Genomic DNA, 14,885 nt, shown 5'->3' with positions numbered 1-14,885 from the left:
CGACACGCCCCAAGTCTCCTGAGGCTAAGTACACACTGGTAGCAAATTTGCCACCATCAGATCGATTTTTTCCAGATCGATTGAGCGGCAGTGAAAATACGCTCAATCGATCCGGAAGTTGATCTATTAAAACCACCTCCAAAAAAAGCATAGTGCTGCGTCGATGGGAACACATTTCCCATCTGTGCAGCGCAGTGGAGACGGCGTGCTAATGGGTAGTTACGAAGTCAATGGCAGTTACGCAAGCTACTCTGTGTAGCTTGCGGAACTCCCATCAACTGCCACCGAATTTTGCTGGCAATGAAGACCTGCAGTGTCATCCTAGTCCAGTGCCTGAGCCATTAGGCCACACTGCTTCCCTTGGGTTAAGAGAACTAAAATAAAAGGTCACTTTTAAAACCAGTTGCACTCAGCTTGTGCTCTTCTTACAGGTAAATGGGATTTTGTGCATGTAAATCCTAAAATTTAAGATAGAAAAGGTATGGGTATACAGACTGATGAATTACATGCTGCTATTGCGTATATATATTGTATACATATATTTAAAACAAATATTTATAGTGTATTACAAATATATAATATGAATAAAATATTTGTGCAGGTTTTGGAAAGGAACTTTTTGAATCTGATTTAGACAGAATAATGGATCATATTGAGGCTGCAATGGCAATGGTCCCAATCCTGAAACAAGCAGACATCATTAACACAGTTGCTGGTCCTATCACATATTCTCCAGACATTCTTCCTATGGTGGGACCACATCAGGGTGTCAGAAATTACTGGGTAGCAATTGGCTTTGGGTGAGTAAATTCATCACACCATTAACTTTTGTCCATCTTATATTAAAGTAAAGCTAATTAAAATTGCATTCAATCTGAGCATCGCTGACCTTGTTTTTCCTAAAAATACTGCACACCACTCCGTGATTGCAAATGACCTCCATCATCCGATCATGTGCACCTCCTTATATTTGGCCATATATTTGTCCCCCACTCCCATTCATCCTGTGGCTCTTTCTCACCAGCTCTTTTCTGTTCTCGCCCCTTTTCTTCTGTAGCATGGAACAGTTAACTCCAAGGCCAATGTGATTGCTGCCTTGTGGACTTGCAGGAAATGGGTAGTATTTAAAATATTGTGTGCATCAAGATAGAATCTTGTCAGCACTGTTTCTTGGCCTACACCTTTCAGTTTATTTGTACAGATAACTTTGAGCCATATTGGGTATGTCTACACGGCTGGCCCAGGTCTGCTGACACTGGCTCATGTGACTCAGGCTGCGGGGCTGCAAAATTGCTGCGTAGACACTGGGCTCGTGCTGGAGCCTGAACTTTGGGACTCCCCAAGAGGGGGAATGTCGCAGAGCTCAGGCTGCAGACCAAGCCCAAACACAGCAATTTTTAGCTCTGCGACCCAAGGCCTGTAAGCCCAAGTCAGCTGACCCAGGTCAACTGCAGCCATGCCAAAGCTCTTTTATTCCAGTGTAGATGCACCCAATTGTCTTCTCTATGGGCTACTTTGCAGCTGCAAAGGGTTGTGCACTTCCAGTTGTGGCAAGGATGAGTGGCTCAATGGAAGTTTAACATTTGAGGTGCTGACTGGAATGTTATGTTTTGGGGAGAGGGTTGAAGAAGCACTAAGCAGAGAGTACTAAACAGGTATTGGGAGTATTGGCTGTCGTGGAAGAGATGTGCCGGATGAGAATTCTGGTGGTGCTGGAGGGTGAGATGATGGATACTGTAGGTGAGTGGTGTTGTACGTTAGAGATAGGTGGGGGATTCTGGGAGAACATACTGTTTGGAGGGATCTGGGTGGTGCTGCTCATTCTTTCTCATTGTGATATTCTCATATTAAGATTTTCATTAATCATGGTCTACAACTTATTCACCTGAAATTCCTTGCCACATTTGGTTACCTAAGCTGATAATTGCTCTAAGATGAATGGATAATTGCCTAATCATTAGATCAGAATCCAGTAAGGCCTTATCCACTTTTTCTTTGCTTTACAAACCCTCATATATAAAACTATAAAAGAGATTAAGATGCTTTCCCAGGCTCCAAAATAAAATAGACTGATTATTTTGAATTGAATTATTGATTAAGTACACTTGCTGTTTGAATTCAAAAGGTTTAAAACATTTCACCTTTTAACTACACACTTAATATTCTTATTTAAAGGACCGGGTTCCAGAAAAGACTGTTTTGTTACATTAATTGCACTGCCTGTAGGCCCCATTCTCCTGCCATTGAAGTGATTTCAGTGGGAATAGGATTAAGGTCCATATTGGACTTACTGAAGACATTATAAACCTATTATAAACTTAAATAAAAATACTTTATATATTTGTTTAGCTTCTGAATGTTGGGACCCAAGGTTTAATGAGGATATTGATGAGATAGTCTCATGTTTGATCCCTCTGTACTTCAGGGGTCATTGATACGCTGCTGTCCCCTACCAGAACCCTGTAGAAGCAGATGTTTCCATGTATGTTGTAATTTTGTATGTACATTAGTAGTCTTTATCTCACAGTTCCCAGTCAGAACATTGGGATTGAAGTCTTAGTGTGCGTGTGTGTGTTTGTAATCATTTATTATTTGTGTGACGCCAACAGCTTGCTGGGCACTCTAATATGTAGACAGGTTAATAATTATAGACGGGACTGCTATTGCTACATATTATTAAGGTTTCCAGGCATTTCCCATTAGAAGACCTAGTTTTCAGTTGTTTATAACTTTGCCAAACTTTACCCAGGTGGCTTTGAAATTTTCCGTGATGGATGTCTGCCCTAGGCCAAATTTTTTTGGAAAGTTTCACCTAAAACATTTCAGCTATTTCTGAGAATAGGGCTCAGGAAAAATATATTGTTTAGTCCATGTTAAAAAACTTCTGGTGCTCTTTTGTTGAAAAGGTCTAGCGCACCTATGCTTTTGAATAGGGACTTGAACTTTGGCAGAGGGGTAGCCTTTGTGTCAGGGTTATTATGTCTTTTGTCATCCCTGTGAAAATTTGTCCAAAAGTGTCTGATTATTAGCCTGAGAGAAATCACTGTTCGCGTGTCCTCAACAAAGAATTGTCAGACCTTCATTGCCAAAATCTCTGAAGATTCCATCCACACTAGGCATGCTCCAGAGTCAGGTTGAGGACCACTGTCCCTGCAATTGCAGTTCTGGGCTGCTGTGGGCAGGGTTGAGTCCAGGCCCTGGAAGTGAGAGGAGGGAGCTTGTCTCTCCTGTGTTTTCATCTGTCATCCAGGCAGTGTGAAGGAGGAAGCTGCCTGATTCAAATGCAAAGGGGACCAGAACTGGATGGGGGAGTAGATTGGGACAAGAGTCTGATGGAATGGTGGGTTTGTGAATTGAGACTGGAGGCTGGAAGGGAAGAGAGAAATTGGAACTGGGAATTGAGGGAGGAAATGGGAGCGGCTGGGCAAGGAGACCGGGACTGGGAGCCGGGACAGAGGAGACTGGAGCTGGTTGGGAAAGCAGACTAAACTGGAAGCCAATGGGATGGGGAAAGGGAGGAGACACATCTGGCAAGGAGCAGAGGTCTGGGGGGAGAACTAACATTGTCTGTTCAAAAAGACTGGTACAAGAGGATAGGGTGAGAATGAGGGTTTTTCTTTGTCTCTGGGGAGGGCATAAATGTAAAATGTAGGGCAGGGAAGAGCTTCCTGTAACCTCAGGAACTCTTAAGTGCTATCTATTAGAGGCAGCTAATTTGGTTGCTGAAAATGGCAATAACAGTTGTTTTGAGTAATTCGTAGATGAAACATTATCAAACAGTGCAAGGAAAATTTGTAATAATTGGTGCCTTTGTTGAAAAGTTATTTCAAATGACTCAGTATTGGAGGATTTGTCTCTCTCTTTTAAAGATATGGCATTATCCATGCTGGTGGTATAGGAAAGTATGTCTGTGACTGGATCCTAGGTGGGGAGCCTCCTTTTGACCTGATAGAATTAGATCCCAATCGCTATGGAAAATGGACCACTACCCAATATACAGCAGCAAAAGCAAGAGAATCTTATGGATTTAACAACATTGGTAAGAAGATAATTTATAAAGTATTTTTCCATATCCTGAAAAATGGAACTTTTCACTTGTGTGAAACATCGCCTATCTTCTTTTGTGGATTAATAGAAAGATGAGCCCTCATTCCCCACAGCCTTGCAATTAGTGTAGTCACTTGGGCCTAGATGCACAATAGGAATTAGACACCTAAGTCCCATTGGAACCACTCCGATGCACAAAACTGCAGCCCAACCCAGTAGGCACCTAAGATTTCAGGGTAAAAGTGTCCAGGGTGCCTAAGTTTCTGCCCCTGGGCATACGCACTGCTGCCTCACTGTAGGCATCTGGACATGTATCTCCTGTCTGAGCCCAGGAGTGAGTCACAAACCAGGGGAAGATACGCGTTCAGCTGCCTAAATCACATATGAGGCTCAATCCAGTAGGCGCCCTGACAGCATATCTGCTGGATTGGGCCCCTAAGGCAAGTTCACAAAACAGATGGAGGTGGAGGTCTTCCCTCATAACTTTTAGCCCAGTAGTTAGGGAGCTCACCTGAGATGTGGGAGTCCTGGGAGCAAGGGGACTGGATCCTGGGCTTCCCACATGAGCATGTTAACCACCAGGCTATAGAGTCATCATGCTAGTGCGTGCTCTCTCTCTCTGTCCCAAATGACTCTTCAAGCATTTATCCAGAGTGCAAAAGCTTCAACAGCACACACTTGAATATCCCAAAGGTTAAAGAACTCACTTGAGAAGTGGCAGATCCCTGTTCAAATCCCTTCTCCCCTCATGTGGAGTGGGGACATGAATTGGGGATCTCCCACATCCCAGGTGAGTACCCTAAGCACTAGGCTAAAATGTATACAGGAGGTCCTCCTCCTCTTCTTCTTCTCTCCATCCCCAGCCTCTTGCTAAAACAGAATAGGCACCTAACTCCAGAGAGGGTTCCCAGCTAAGAACTTCTAGCAAAGATGGCAGACCCAAGCCAGCTGACTCACGCTCTCAGGCTAAGGGGCTGTTTAATTGTGGTGTAAACATTCAGGCTGGTGTGTAGTTGCTGACATTTTTTTTTGTACATGTTTTGCTTTCTTGGTATATGATATCTAATATTCTTTTTTACCTTTCTAGTTGGTTATCCTAAAGAAGAAAGGTTTTCTGGGAGACCTACAGAGAGAGTCAGTGGGCTTTATGAAGTGCTGAAATCTAAATGTTCAATGGGCTTCCATGCAGGATGGGAGCAACCTCATTGGTTCTACAAACCTGGAGATGAGACTGGATACAAGTAAATGAAAGATTATCATTTTCATATTGGTCTATTGTCCTGAAAGCAAGAATTGATCGAATTAGGATTAATGAGAATCATATACTTACCAGTCAGTTTAGCTAAAGAAGGTCTAAGAAGTAACTCTTCTGGTTTGTTTATTTTTTTGGCTGTTCTGATTTTATCATCTATATTTTAAAGTCTCTTTCACAGTAAAGATGCATACATTCTAAAGCATGCACATAGAATTATACTGTAACTGTACTAAAGGCTCTGGGTAAGGGGCAGCATGCAGCTGTACTGCCTGGGAGCAGTCTAGAGAACAAACTGTAACTATAAAGTCACATTTCCTCTCTTGCTCCCCGCTTGCTCTGCAGGGGAGTACATTATTTCACCTATTTTCATGGAACAAACTTATTCCCTCTGTGCGACTGGAATGGTGCAAAAGGTGGTGGGGCCCAAGCTTCTCCCCACCCTTCTCTGCTCTCCACCCACTGCCTTTTTGCTTCCTATGGGAGGCGTCAGGCAAGTAGCCCTGCTTTCCCATCCACAGCTGGAGTCACAATTTGAGCAAGGCTTGTAGGGGAGTAAGCGGAGCCCTATTCTTCCCTGTGCAGCCATGTAAAACCGTCAGCAATCTAATCCAGGCCATAACAAAGGATTCAGCAAAGTCAGCACTATATTTACCCAGGGTGAATTAATGAAGAACTAGAATTTTTTTCTAATACTTTAACAGTTCAAATTGTAACATAGTTTATTCTGTTGCCAGTTTTGTTTTTGACTCTCATGTTAATTGAATTAATATTTAACCCATTGTTACACTGAGGAAAATAATGGATAAACTACATAAAATAAGAGAGTCTAGCTTCTAATGCTTTTGAATGACTTGCAAAACAAAGAATTTCAGGAATATATTTTGCTGAATAGATACAAAATCGCTAGAGCGTAAATAACCAGATTTGCATTCTGTATTTTATGTGCTAAATATTCTGTTTCAGACCCAGTTTTCGACGAACGAACTGGTTTGAACCTGTGGGGCGGGAATGTAAACAAGTTATGGAAAAAGTTGGTGTGATTGACCTGACGCCATTTGGCAAGTTTATTGTTAAAGGGAATGATTCGGTTAAACTGTTGGATCATCTGTTTGCAAATGTCATTCCAAAGGTAAACAGGACTGGGATAATTTTATTAACCTAGGGCCAGGCACGCTGGAAGAGTTTCAGGATGGGAAACTGGGAAGTAGAGGCATAATAATCTGATCATCTCTGTATTTCATCTCACAGAAAGTTAAAAACCCCCCCAAAAACACTAAAGAGGAATCCTCTGGAAATACTTCTGTGTCAAATGATACCTTTTGCTTGATCAGAACCATGCACAGGGGAGATTATTTTGGATTAACTCTGAGTAGTAAACACCTTTTTGATACCTTTGGCAGGCCCGCAACGCGCACATCATTTTGGTAGCAAGTCCTGCATGCCTTATTCACATGACTCAATGGGAACAATTGGGTGAATAAGGCAAGCACAATTTTTGGCTTTGATGGACAGGAAATTTAAGAAAAAAATAAAATTGACTGAATTTGCATTGGAAATCTATTCTTCAATCAATTTTGGATTGAGAAAGTCTTCTGTAACAAACACTTAACAAATATTTATAAAGACCTTGACAAAACCTTTATTTCAAGAATTTCACTTTTAATCTTTTTCATATAAGAAATGTGAAATTTCCATTATAAATCATAATCCCGAGTAATAGGCCACTAATCTTCTACTAATGAGATAAAAAACAGAAGGGAGAGAGAAAGATTCATACCTTCTAATATAAATGATATGGTTAAAGATTTTAGTATAACTGATGTATGTACACAAGCATTTTGTTTTCGCATTTTGCACTAAGGACCTACAAGAGCTCAAAGGATTTATTTTGCAAATGAAATAATTATATGTTCTGCTATGTAGGTGGGTTCTACAAATATAAGTCACATGTTAACACCAAGAGGCCAAGTCTATGCTGAGTTAACCGTCTCTCACCTGTCTTCAGGGGAGTTTTTGCTGGTGACTGGTTCTGGGTCAGAGCTCCATGATCTGAGGTAAGTGTGTGTATATATAAATATAGATGAATACAAATAGATACATCTGTAAGTAATGCCTTATTCTATGAGTTGTTCCATTGGAATCAATGGGAATACTTGCATATTTAGCTACTAAACTTGAATAAAGGTGGCAGAACCAACTCAGTGTATTTATTTCTAAACAACTTCAACAGCCTTGTTTGGTTCCCCAACTATGGCTTGGAATTTCTTAAGAAAACTTATCAGACAATATGCTATAAGATTTTGAATACTGCCTTCTTAATTTATCTTGTGAACTTCATGAAAGATTTGGTTGTTAAGACTTAAAACTGAACTTTTCACTAACAATTTAAGTAATCTGCTGAGGAATCTACAGTGTGTGATTATGTCAGGAATATGAATCTGTTTTAAGAGATTTCTTATGTTCACATGTTTGTGCTTGCTGCTCTTTGTTTATTGGCTTTGTGATTATACACATTCTGGATGTAAAGGCATGACCATTTTAAGTTCTATGATGCTTTCAACCCTCTATTCTGGAACCGCTATTTCCCCTTTAAAACCTCTCTTTCTCTAGTTCTATACTAAACTGCCCCAGTTATTACACTTATCCTACACCTATGAAAATTTATTTTACCCCAGTTATTAATCTGGCTTTGCGATGCAATATACAGTCCAGCTGAGTCTCAAGTAGGGCTCGAGGCTCCTGGAAAGAATCATACTAAAAAAAAACCCTTTCTCCTTCCTGTGCTTTTCTGCAGATTTAGGGATCAGGCAGGAAAGGGCAGAGGGCTTGTCAGGCCCAGCTGCTTCACATATCAAGGAGGAAAAGGAAGAAGGGGGAAGTAGACTGGGAAGAGACTACCCTGAATACAGGAGAATGTGGGTTGTGCTGTTCAAAGCAAGTAGGCTTTCTGGTTATTTTGGGACTATTTGTGCCCCAGAAGGGAAAAACTGGGTCTGGAAGAGAGAATCTGGTGAAATGTGATACAAGAAGTGGGACTCAGAATCCGTTCTTAGTTGTTTTTGCTTGGGAGTAATAGCAGCACTTGCAAGCCTTACCGCTCCAACTGTTACAATAGCAATGGAAGCAGTAGAAGGAGCAAGAGCAGAAGGTTCTTGTCTGCAAAGCAACAACAGCAGAATAGCAGTTTCAGAAACTCCCCATTTGCATGAACATTCATTCTTTGTAAGACCTACAGAGGTCGTGATGGTGGAGTGGCTGAGCACAATGCCCTCTTCCACGCTGCCCTGACTATCCTCAGGATCAGTCAGGCTGGTGTGGAGCTTCCCTCCCTGGGAGTAGGCCTTAGGATTTGGCCCATCGTGATTAGTAATAAATAAATGTCAGTAATTACCAGATTAATGTGTTAAAGCAGGTAGTTTGGTCAATATGTCTGGTGGCTGTTGCCTGATACCCATGACTTCCATATTGTGTGTCTTTTCAAGCACTGCTGAATACTTATATGATGATCCATTTGCACTGTTCATTATTTGTGTGTGTACCTTGCCTAGCACAGTTGAGCTCTGGTCTTTGATTGGGGTCTCTAGGCACTACCACAAGATACATACATTTTAATAATCATCATCATGCTGAACACTTACTTTGAACATTACAATAAATCTATGGACTGTGGCCCCAGGAACAAATGCTAAAATAATTACCTTGAATGAGAATGTTAATAAAACTCTTGACCTTCACATGCAGATGGATAGAAGAGGAAGCAGTGAAAGGTGGATACAATGTTGAGATTAAAAACATTACAGATGAGATGGGAGTACTTGGCATAGCAGGTCCATATGCACGAAAGGTCCTCCAGAAACTGACCACTGAGGATCTTAGTGATGCTGCATTTAAATTTCTTCAGTCCAGGCGTATTAAACTTTCTGATATTGCTGTTACTGCTATTAGGATATCCTATACAGGTAAGAGGTAGGGAAAATAGACTTATAAAATAATTGGACATACAGGAAAATAACTGGTGTGCCTAAAATTACGCTGAGAAATTAAACTCATGATATGTTTGAAAGCACTAGATTAATCAAATTATAAATCAAATAAACTTTAGTACTATACACTGGTTTTCAAACATTTTTTGGTCAGGAACTGAGAAGGATTTCCAAGATCTTGCACAAAAAAATACCCCAAAGTATAAACTTATTTTTTTTTTTTACAGAATTAAAGTCCAGTTTTGAAACCAGGTAATCTTTGGTGGGAAAACAATGTTAAGGGACTATTTTGGATTACTACTAAATTAGTATCTGTGAAGTGTCTTGGAAATGGAAAGCATAGTTTTTATTATTTTCCCTTTTTTCTGTGTCAATCACTTTTTATTTTCACTTTTCTCTATGTCCATGTCTACACACTAGGCCAAATTCAAAACTCAGTCTGAGGCACTCCATGTTGGTGTAACTGATATCTTCTTCCAGTTTATATATTACAACAGTATAGACTTAGACTTACGTCTTTTAGCAATTGATAATTTACATGTCGCTTAAATGTCATCTCTGACTTTGGCCTTTTTACCTTTTACTGAATGCATTTTCCTCATGTTTGGGTCAGCATTTTAAATTAAAGTAATGGTGCTGCTGTTTATGTACTGAGGCACAATTTTTTCAGGAGCTCCTGCAGGGAAGGGAAATTTCTGCTCTCTCTTACTAATGAGTTCTGTGTAATAGGATAACTTACCCCTAATTTTCATAGTACTTATCTCTGGCATATTAATGCTAGCACTAAATATATTAGGATTATTTAATTCTAGACTTGATTAGTGTATTAACCTTGGTTTTTATAACAGGTGAACTGGGTTGGGAGCTCTACCATAGACAGGAAGATTCTGCAGCTCTGTACAATGTCATCATGGAAGCAGGCCAGGAAGAAGGAATCGATGACTTTGGAGCTTATGCGCTGAATGCCTTAAGACTGGAAAAAGCTTTCCGGGCCTGGGGAGCAGAGGTCTGAAAACAGTTATTTTTACCATTCTATTTATTTTCCTAGTTTCTCAATCTGCAATTGAGAGAAATTAAAGGGATTTTATTTCAGGCAGAAAAAGCTACTATTATGATTAATTGTGCCTTTCCCAGGTAAAAATAACTACTATACTCATTACATTTCTGGCAGAGAAATGGTTTTTTTGATTCACTGCCTCCTGAGCATAACAAACTGATGAAGGTTTTGTTGGGTGCTGGTGTCTGGAAATCATGGTGGCAGGTTTGGCTGGAATTATTATGTAGAGGAAAGCTTTGAAAACGTTTCATTTCTGTAGTAACTGTCATGGGAGGCTAATTATTCTTAGCTCCTAAAGTACTTGGAACTTCCCCATTTTCCCATTAAATTTTTTTCTGCCATAACTTCTCATCCATATGAAAGAGCTACTCAGGGAATAAAGGGTGGAAGTTTGAAGAAAAGCATTTTGTTTTCTGACTGCAGATTCATTTGCAGAGGCAAAGAAGCAGGAAGGTGCAGTGCTGTCTCAGACATTTACAGGATTCTTTTCCTTTGCTCAAAGACATTTTTCTCTTTGTACTATGCTCTTTTGCATGCTCTCCCTCTCCCTTCTCCTGCCCTCAACCCTATCACTCAGCTTCGCCGCCCCCCGCCCCCAATCCAATGGTCAGGTGGTGCCAAAGAACAAAAGTTTACATCACCAAAATGAATATAACTGGCAATTTATGTATTATTTTCCTTGCCAATTAAGGCATTCTGATGTTCTGGGATTGATGGATAGCCTTGGATGTACCTCAGTAGTTCATGGTTGTATTGATTTCATTTTGTTTTGTTAAGATGTCTAATTTCTTATTGAGTTGTAGTTTTATTTTGTAGTTAAAACATTCTACATTTTCTATTATGGATACCATTAAGTACTTTGCTTAAAATTACACACATGCAACTCTCAGTGAATTGCACCTGGGTAACAGAAGAATTTGACCCATTGTACATAAATATAAAAAGGAATAAATGGAAAACTAGAAACAAAAGAATGTGAAAACAATGGGGAACCGATAGGGCCATCATTTATGGATTAAATATTTATTTTTCTAACAGATGAACTGTGACACTAATCCTCTGGAAGCTGGACTGGACTATTTTATCAAGTTAAACAAGGTATGTCTGTATTATTTTTAAAAGTTATGTTATTTGGAAGGTTCTTTCCATAAATGTTTTAAAAGAAAAAACAACTTTCTATGCATTGCAAATAAATATTTGTAAATGAGTGAAGCAAAATCTTAGTGTTGCACTAAAGTAGTGCCTTTATTATATGTAGCTTTGTTGCAGAAAGATTTTATATTTTTCTCCATGTTTGTTTTTGCCAACATTATATATTAGACCAGACAATTGTAAATGTACCATCTACATACAAATACAAGTATGTAAGTCTTTTTAACATATTAAAATAGCATTTTCAGTAGATTAGGTATTTAAAGACCCTCAAGTAAAGTATCATTTTAAAGTACACAGTATCTATGTACCAGTTACACTGCTAAATTTGTATTATAGAGAAATGAAAATGTTTCAATCTGTCTTCTATTATTTTATGAGTTTTTCAATGCACCAGTCTGTCCAGCTGTATTCTCTCTGATCTCATGCTATATCTGATAGAGTAAATACTGGCATGAGGAATAGATATTTCAAAGAATTGCTGAATATGAACTTGAATTAGACACAATAAGCTAAATCTTTTCATGTAAAACTAAAGCCACTAAAGAAATTGCATCAGCAAAATTGATTGCCTAATTCAAAACGTAGGGTGTGGGACTGGGTTTAGGGCATAATTTTGGTTGTATTTAAAAATAGACTGCAGAAATTAACACAAGCTGTCATACGTGTCTTTACTGACACAATTGTTTTGTGATAATACATATTTTATACTGCATCCAACTTCACGTTCAACCTAATAGGTATAGATATTGTTTTTAATGGGCCTTTCAAACTGTCTAGCAATTAAAATAGTATAGGTTAGGCTCTGATTTGAATTATATCAGTGTGATTCTGTTAATTCTGATTGAGTCACTTCATCTTTAAATTGGTGCAAATGAAATAAGAATTTGGTGCAACATGACTGTTGTATCTACCCAAGTTATACAGAGAATAAATAGGTCAATTTTTTTTCATGGTTACACTTTTCAATCCCATTGAAATCTACAGAATTTCTCCAGATGTACACTCATACAAATGAACATCCAAGAGCCTGATATATATAATAGTTATTAAACATCTTTGCATAAAGAACTAACGAGAGCCTTGGATGCATAAACAGGAGAATCTCGAGATAGAGTAAGGAGGTTATTTGAGCCCTCTGCATTTGGCTGCTGGAATACTGCGACCAGATCTGATGTTCACAATTCAAGGATGCTGATAAATTGGAGAAGGTGAAGAGCTCCAGGAAGGATTAGAAAACATTCCTGATAGCAATAGACGCAAGGAACTTAATCTGTTTAGTTTAACAAAGAAGGTTAAGGAGTGATTTGATCAGTCTGTAAGTAGCTACACAGGGAATGAATATTTAATAATGGGCTCTTCAGTCTAACAAAGAAAGGTATAACATGATCCAATGGTTGAAAGTTGAAGCGGGACAAATTCAGACTAGAAATAAGGCATACATTTTTAACAGAGTAATGAATTATTGGAATAAGTTTCCAAGGGTGAAGGTGAATTCTCTATTACTGGCAATTTTAAAATCAAGACTGGATATTTTTCTAAAAGATCTGCTCTAGGAAATATTTTTGGGGAAGTTCTAGGACCTGTATTATACAGGATGTCAGCGTAGATGATCACAGTGGTCCCGTCTGGCCTTGAAATCTATGAAAAGACTGGGGATGAGGGAGAGGGGCCTAGACCGGCTGGGCAAAAAGAGAGAGACTGGAATGGGGGATGACAGACTCAGAGGAGGAATTCAGAGAGAGAGAGAGAAAGGATTGGCTCGGCAAAGAGACTGAGACCCATTCATTCTTCCAAAGTGACTGACAGCGAGGAAAGACCCTGCCTCCTTGTGCAGTCAGATGTATTAGGAATACGTTGTACCTGATATCATCTGCCAGTTCTCAGGTGGGATGAAGTCAGAGATTCTACCTCAGCAGGCAGAAGAACTGGCCAGTCATATGGGTGCTGTACAGACACCCAGGAAGATAGCTTACCCTCTCCTTGGATCTGCAGCCATGGAGTGAGGCTGCATCATGCAGCTATCGCTAGTTCTATGTTATGGGAAAGCCAGGGTCCAAGATTTGTCTCTAATAGCTTGAAGTTTAAGTACACTATTATCTTTAATTCACTATGGATTTATAATATGATCTGTAGAGCAGATCTGGTTTACATATGTTGTACTAGTTTCATAAAGTATAGGCCAGAAGAACCATTATGATGGTGTAGTCTGACCTCTTCTATGATACAGGCCATAGAATCATTCGCTGATTCCTGCATCTTCTTCAAGGTATGGAGCTCCCACTGATATCCGTAGGAATGTCCATGTGCAGTAGTGTTATTGCTACGTCAACTAGAGAGCATAATTTTGCCCTTAGTGTAGAAAATGACAATTGTGAAGCAAACACACAGAGCCCATGCACAGTACAAGGTGTTATTTACTCATTACCCAAGCTCTTTTCTTGAGGAACACAGCTGCAGTATTAGAACGGAATGTGATGAAAGATAAAGTTACTGTTAGTTTTTTTCCTTTCCATTTTAATTCCTGCTACAGTGTGTTTTTTTTTAGTACAATCAGCCATAAGCAGAAGAAACTCTATTAAGGCAAAATTGTCACTTGCTCGCTGGGCCCGTGCTGGGAAGTAAGGGGTCATTAAGTATCTCCTTATTCCTCTACACAGGCTACTTGTATCACTGGTTACAGTGCAGTGGGTAAAACAGTTTCATGGGGCTACTCACTATTCCTTCTCCTGCAGAGATGGGCAAGGAATGGGTAGACAGGGTGGAGCCATGATGTCACATGCTAGCCAGTGCGGCTGAGTTGGGGTAGAGGGGAGAGTAATCTGTGCAAAGTAAAGGGTCTCATGTAGATTCCTCCTCTGAGGGGAGGTAATGAGGAAATGAGAAAACAATCTGTGACTCTCTCTCTCGGTTCATTCATTGGTCTGCTCCTGGGGCAGGGTAGTTACATGCTGCCCCTTACTCCAGGCTAGTGGTAAATCACAATCTAGCCCTAGACTGAAATATTTTCCTTTTGTAAACTGATATGAAGATTTCTTATGTTAGGTCAAAGAAGAGGATATGATGTTCTATATTAGGAAATTTGTCTTCGGAAAAGATGAGATGCAAATGTTACAACACATCTTTTATTTTAGTGCTGCAGTAACAATTATAAATACAGGCCTCATGTACTCTGTGGCAAAGTCCCTGGATTCTGTGACAGAGTGGTGGCAGCTGCAAATGCTTTTAAAAAAAACCAAGTTTTTTCATATTGAATTAAATGTGAAAATGAATGTCAGTGCTGTGCCTCTGCCTTATTTTCATATTAAATTCAGTATTTGACACTGCTCTCACATTTGCAGTTTTTGATATGCCAAAGATTTTTGCCTTGACATTTCCTTGCTGCATTGTA

At 39.6% G+C, this 14,885-nt stretch overlaps 1 protein-coding gene across 5 annotated transcripts in view; it reads left to right on the top strand.

The window, feature by feature from the left end:
• The window catches only part of DMGDH (dimethylglycine dehydrogenase), a 78,756-nt gene that overhangs the window by 36,661 nt on the left and 27,210 nt on the right, over positions 1 to 14,885 (top strand). For all 5 annotated transcript variants that reach the window (XR_010923923.1, XR_010923924.1, XM_067568956.1 and 2 more), the window contains exons 7-14: positions 602 to 800; positions 3,870 to 4,039; positions 5,135 to 5,288; positions 6,266 to 6,431; positions 7,226 to 7,356; positions 9,044 to 9,261; positions 10,134 to 10,291; positions 11,381 to 11,440. Coding sequence is in view for 3 of the 5 variants with exons in the window: in XM_067568956.1 (XP_067425057.1) it covers positions 602 to 800; positions 3,870 to 4,039; positions 5,135 to 5,288; positions 6,266 to 6,431; positions 7,226 to 7,356; positions 9,044 to 9,261; positions 10,134 to 10,291; positions 11,381 to 11,440 (1,256 nt within the window). In the remaining 2 variants the exon portion in view is untranslated. The remainder of the gene's footprint in view (positions 1 to 601; positions 801 to 3,869; positions 4,040 to 5,134; positions 5,289 to 6,265; positions 6,432 to 7,225; positions 7,357 to 9,043; positions 9,262 to 10,133; positions 10,292 to 11,380; positions 11,441 to 14,885) is intronic.

The sequence above is a fragment of the Emydura macquarii genome, unplaced genomic scaffold (assembly GCF_026122565.2).
Source record: "Emydura macquarii macquarii isolate MOO-44397 ecotype Brisbane River unplaced genomic scaffold, CSIRO-AGI_Emac_v2 contig_2897, whole genome shotgun sequence".
Classification (NCBI taxonomy): domain Eukaryota; kingdom Metazoa; phylum Chordata; order Testudines; family Chelidae; genus Emydura; species Emydura macquarii.
Note: the sequence above shows the minus strand (reverse complement) of the source record. Positions and strands in the feature narration are given on the sequence as shown.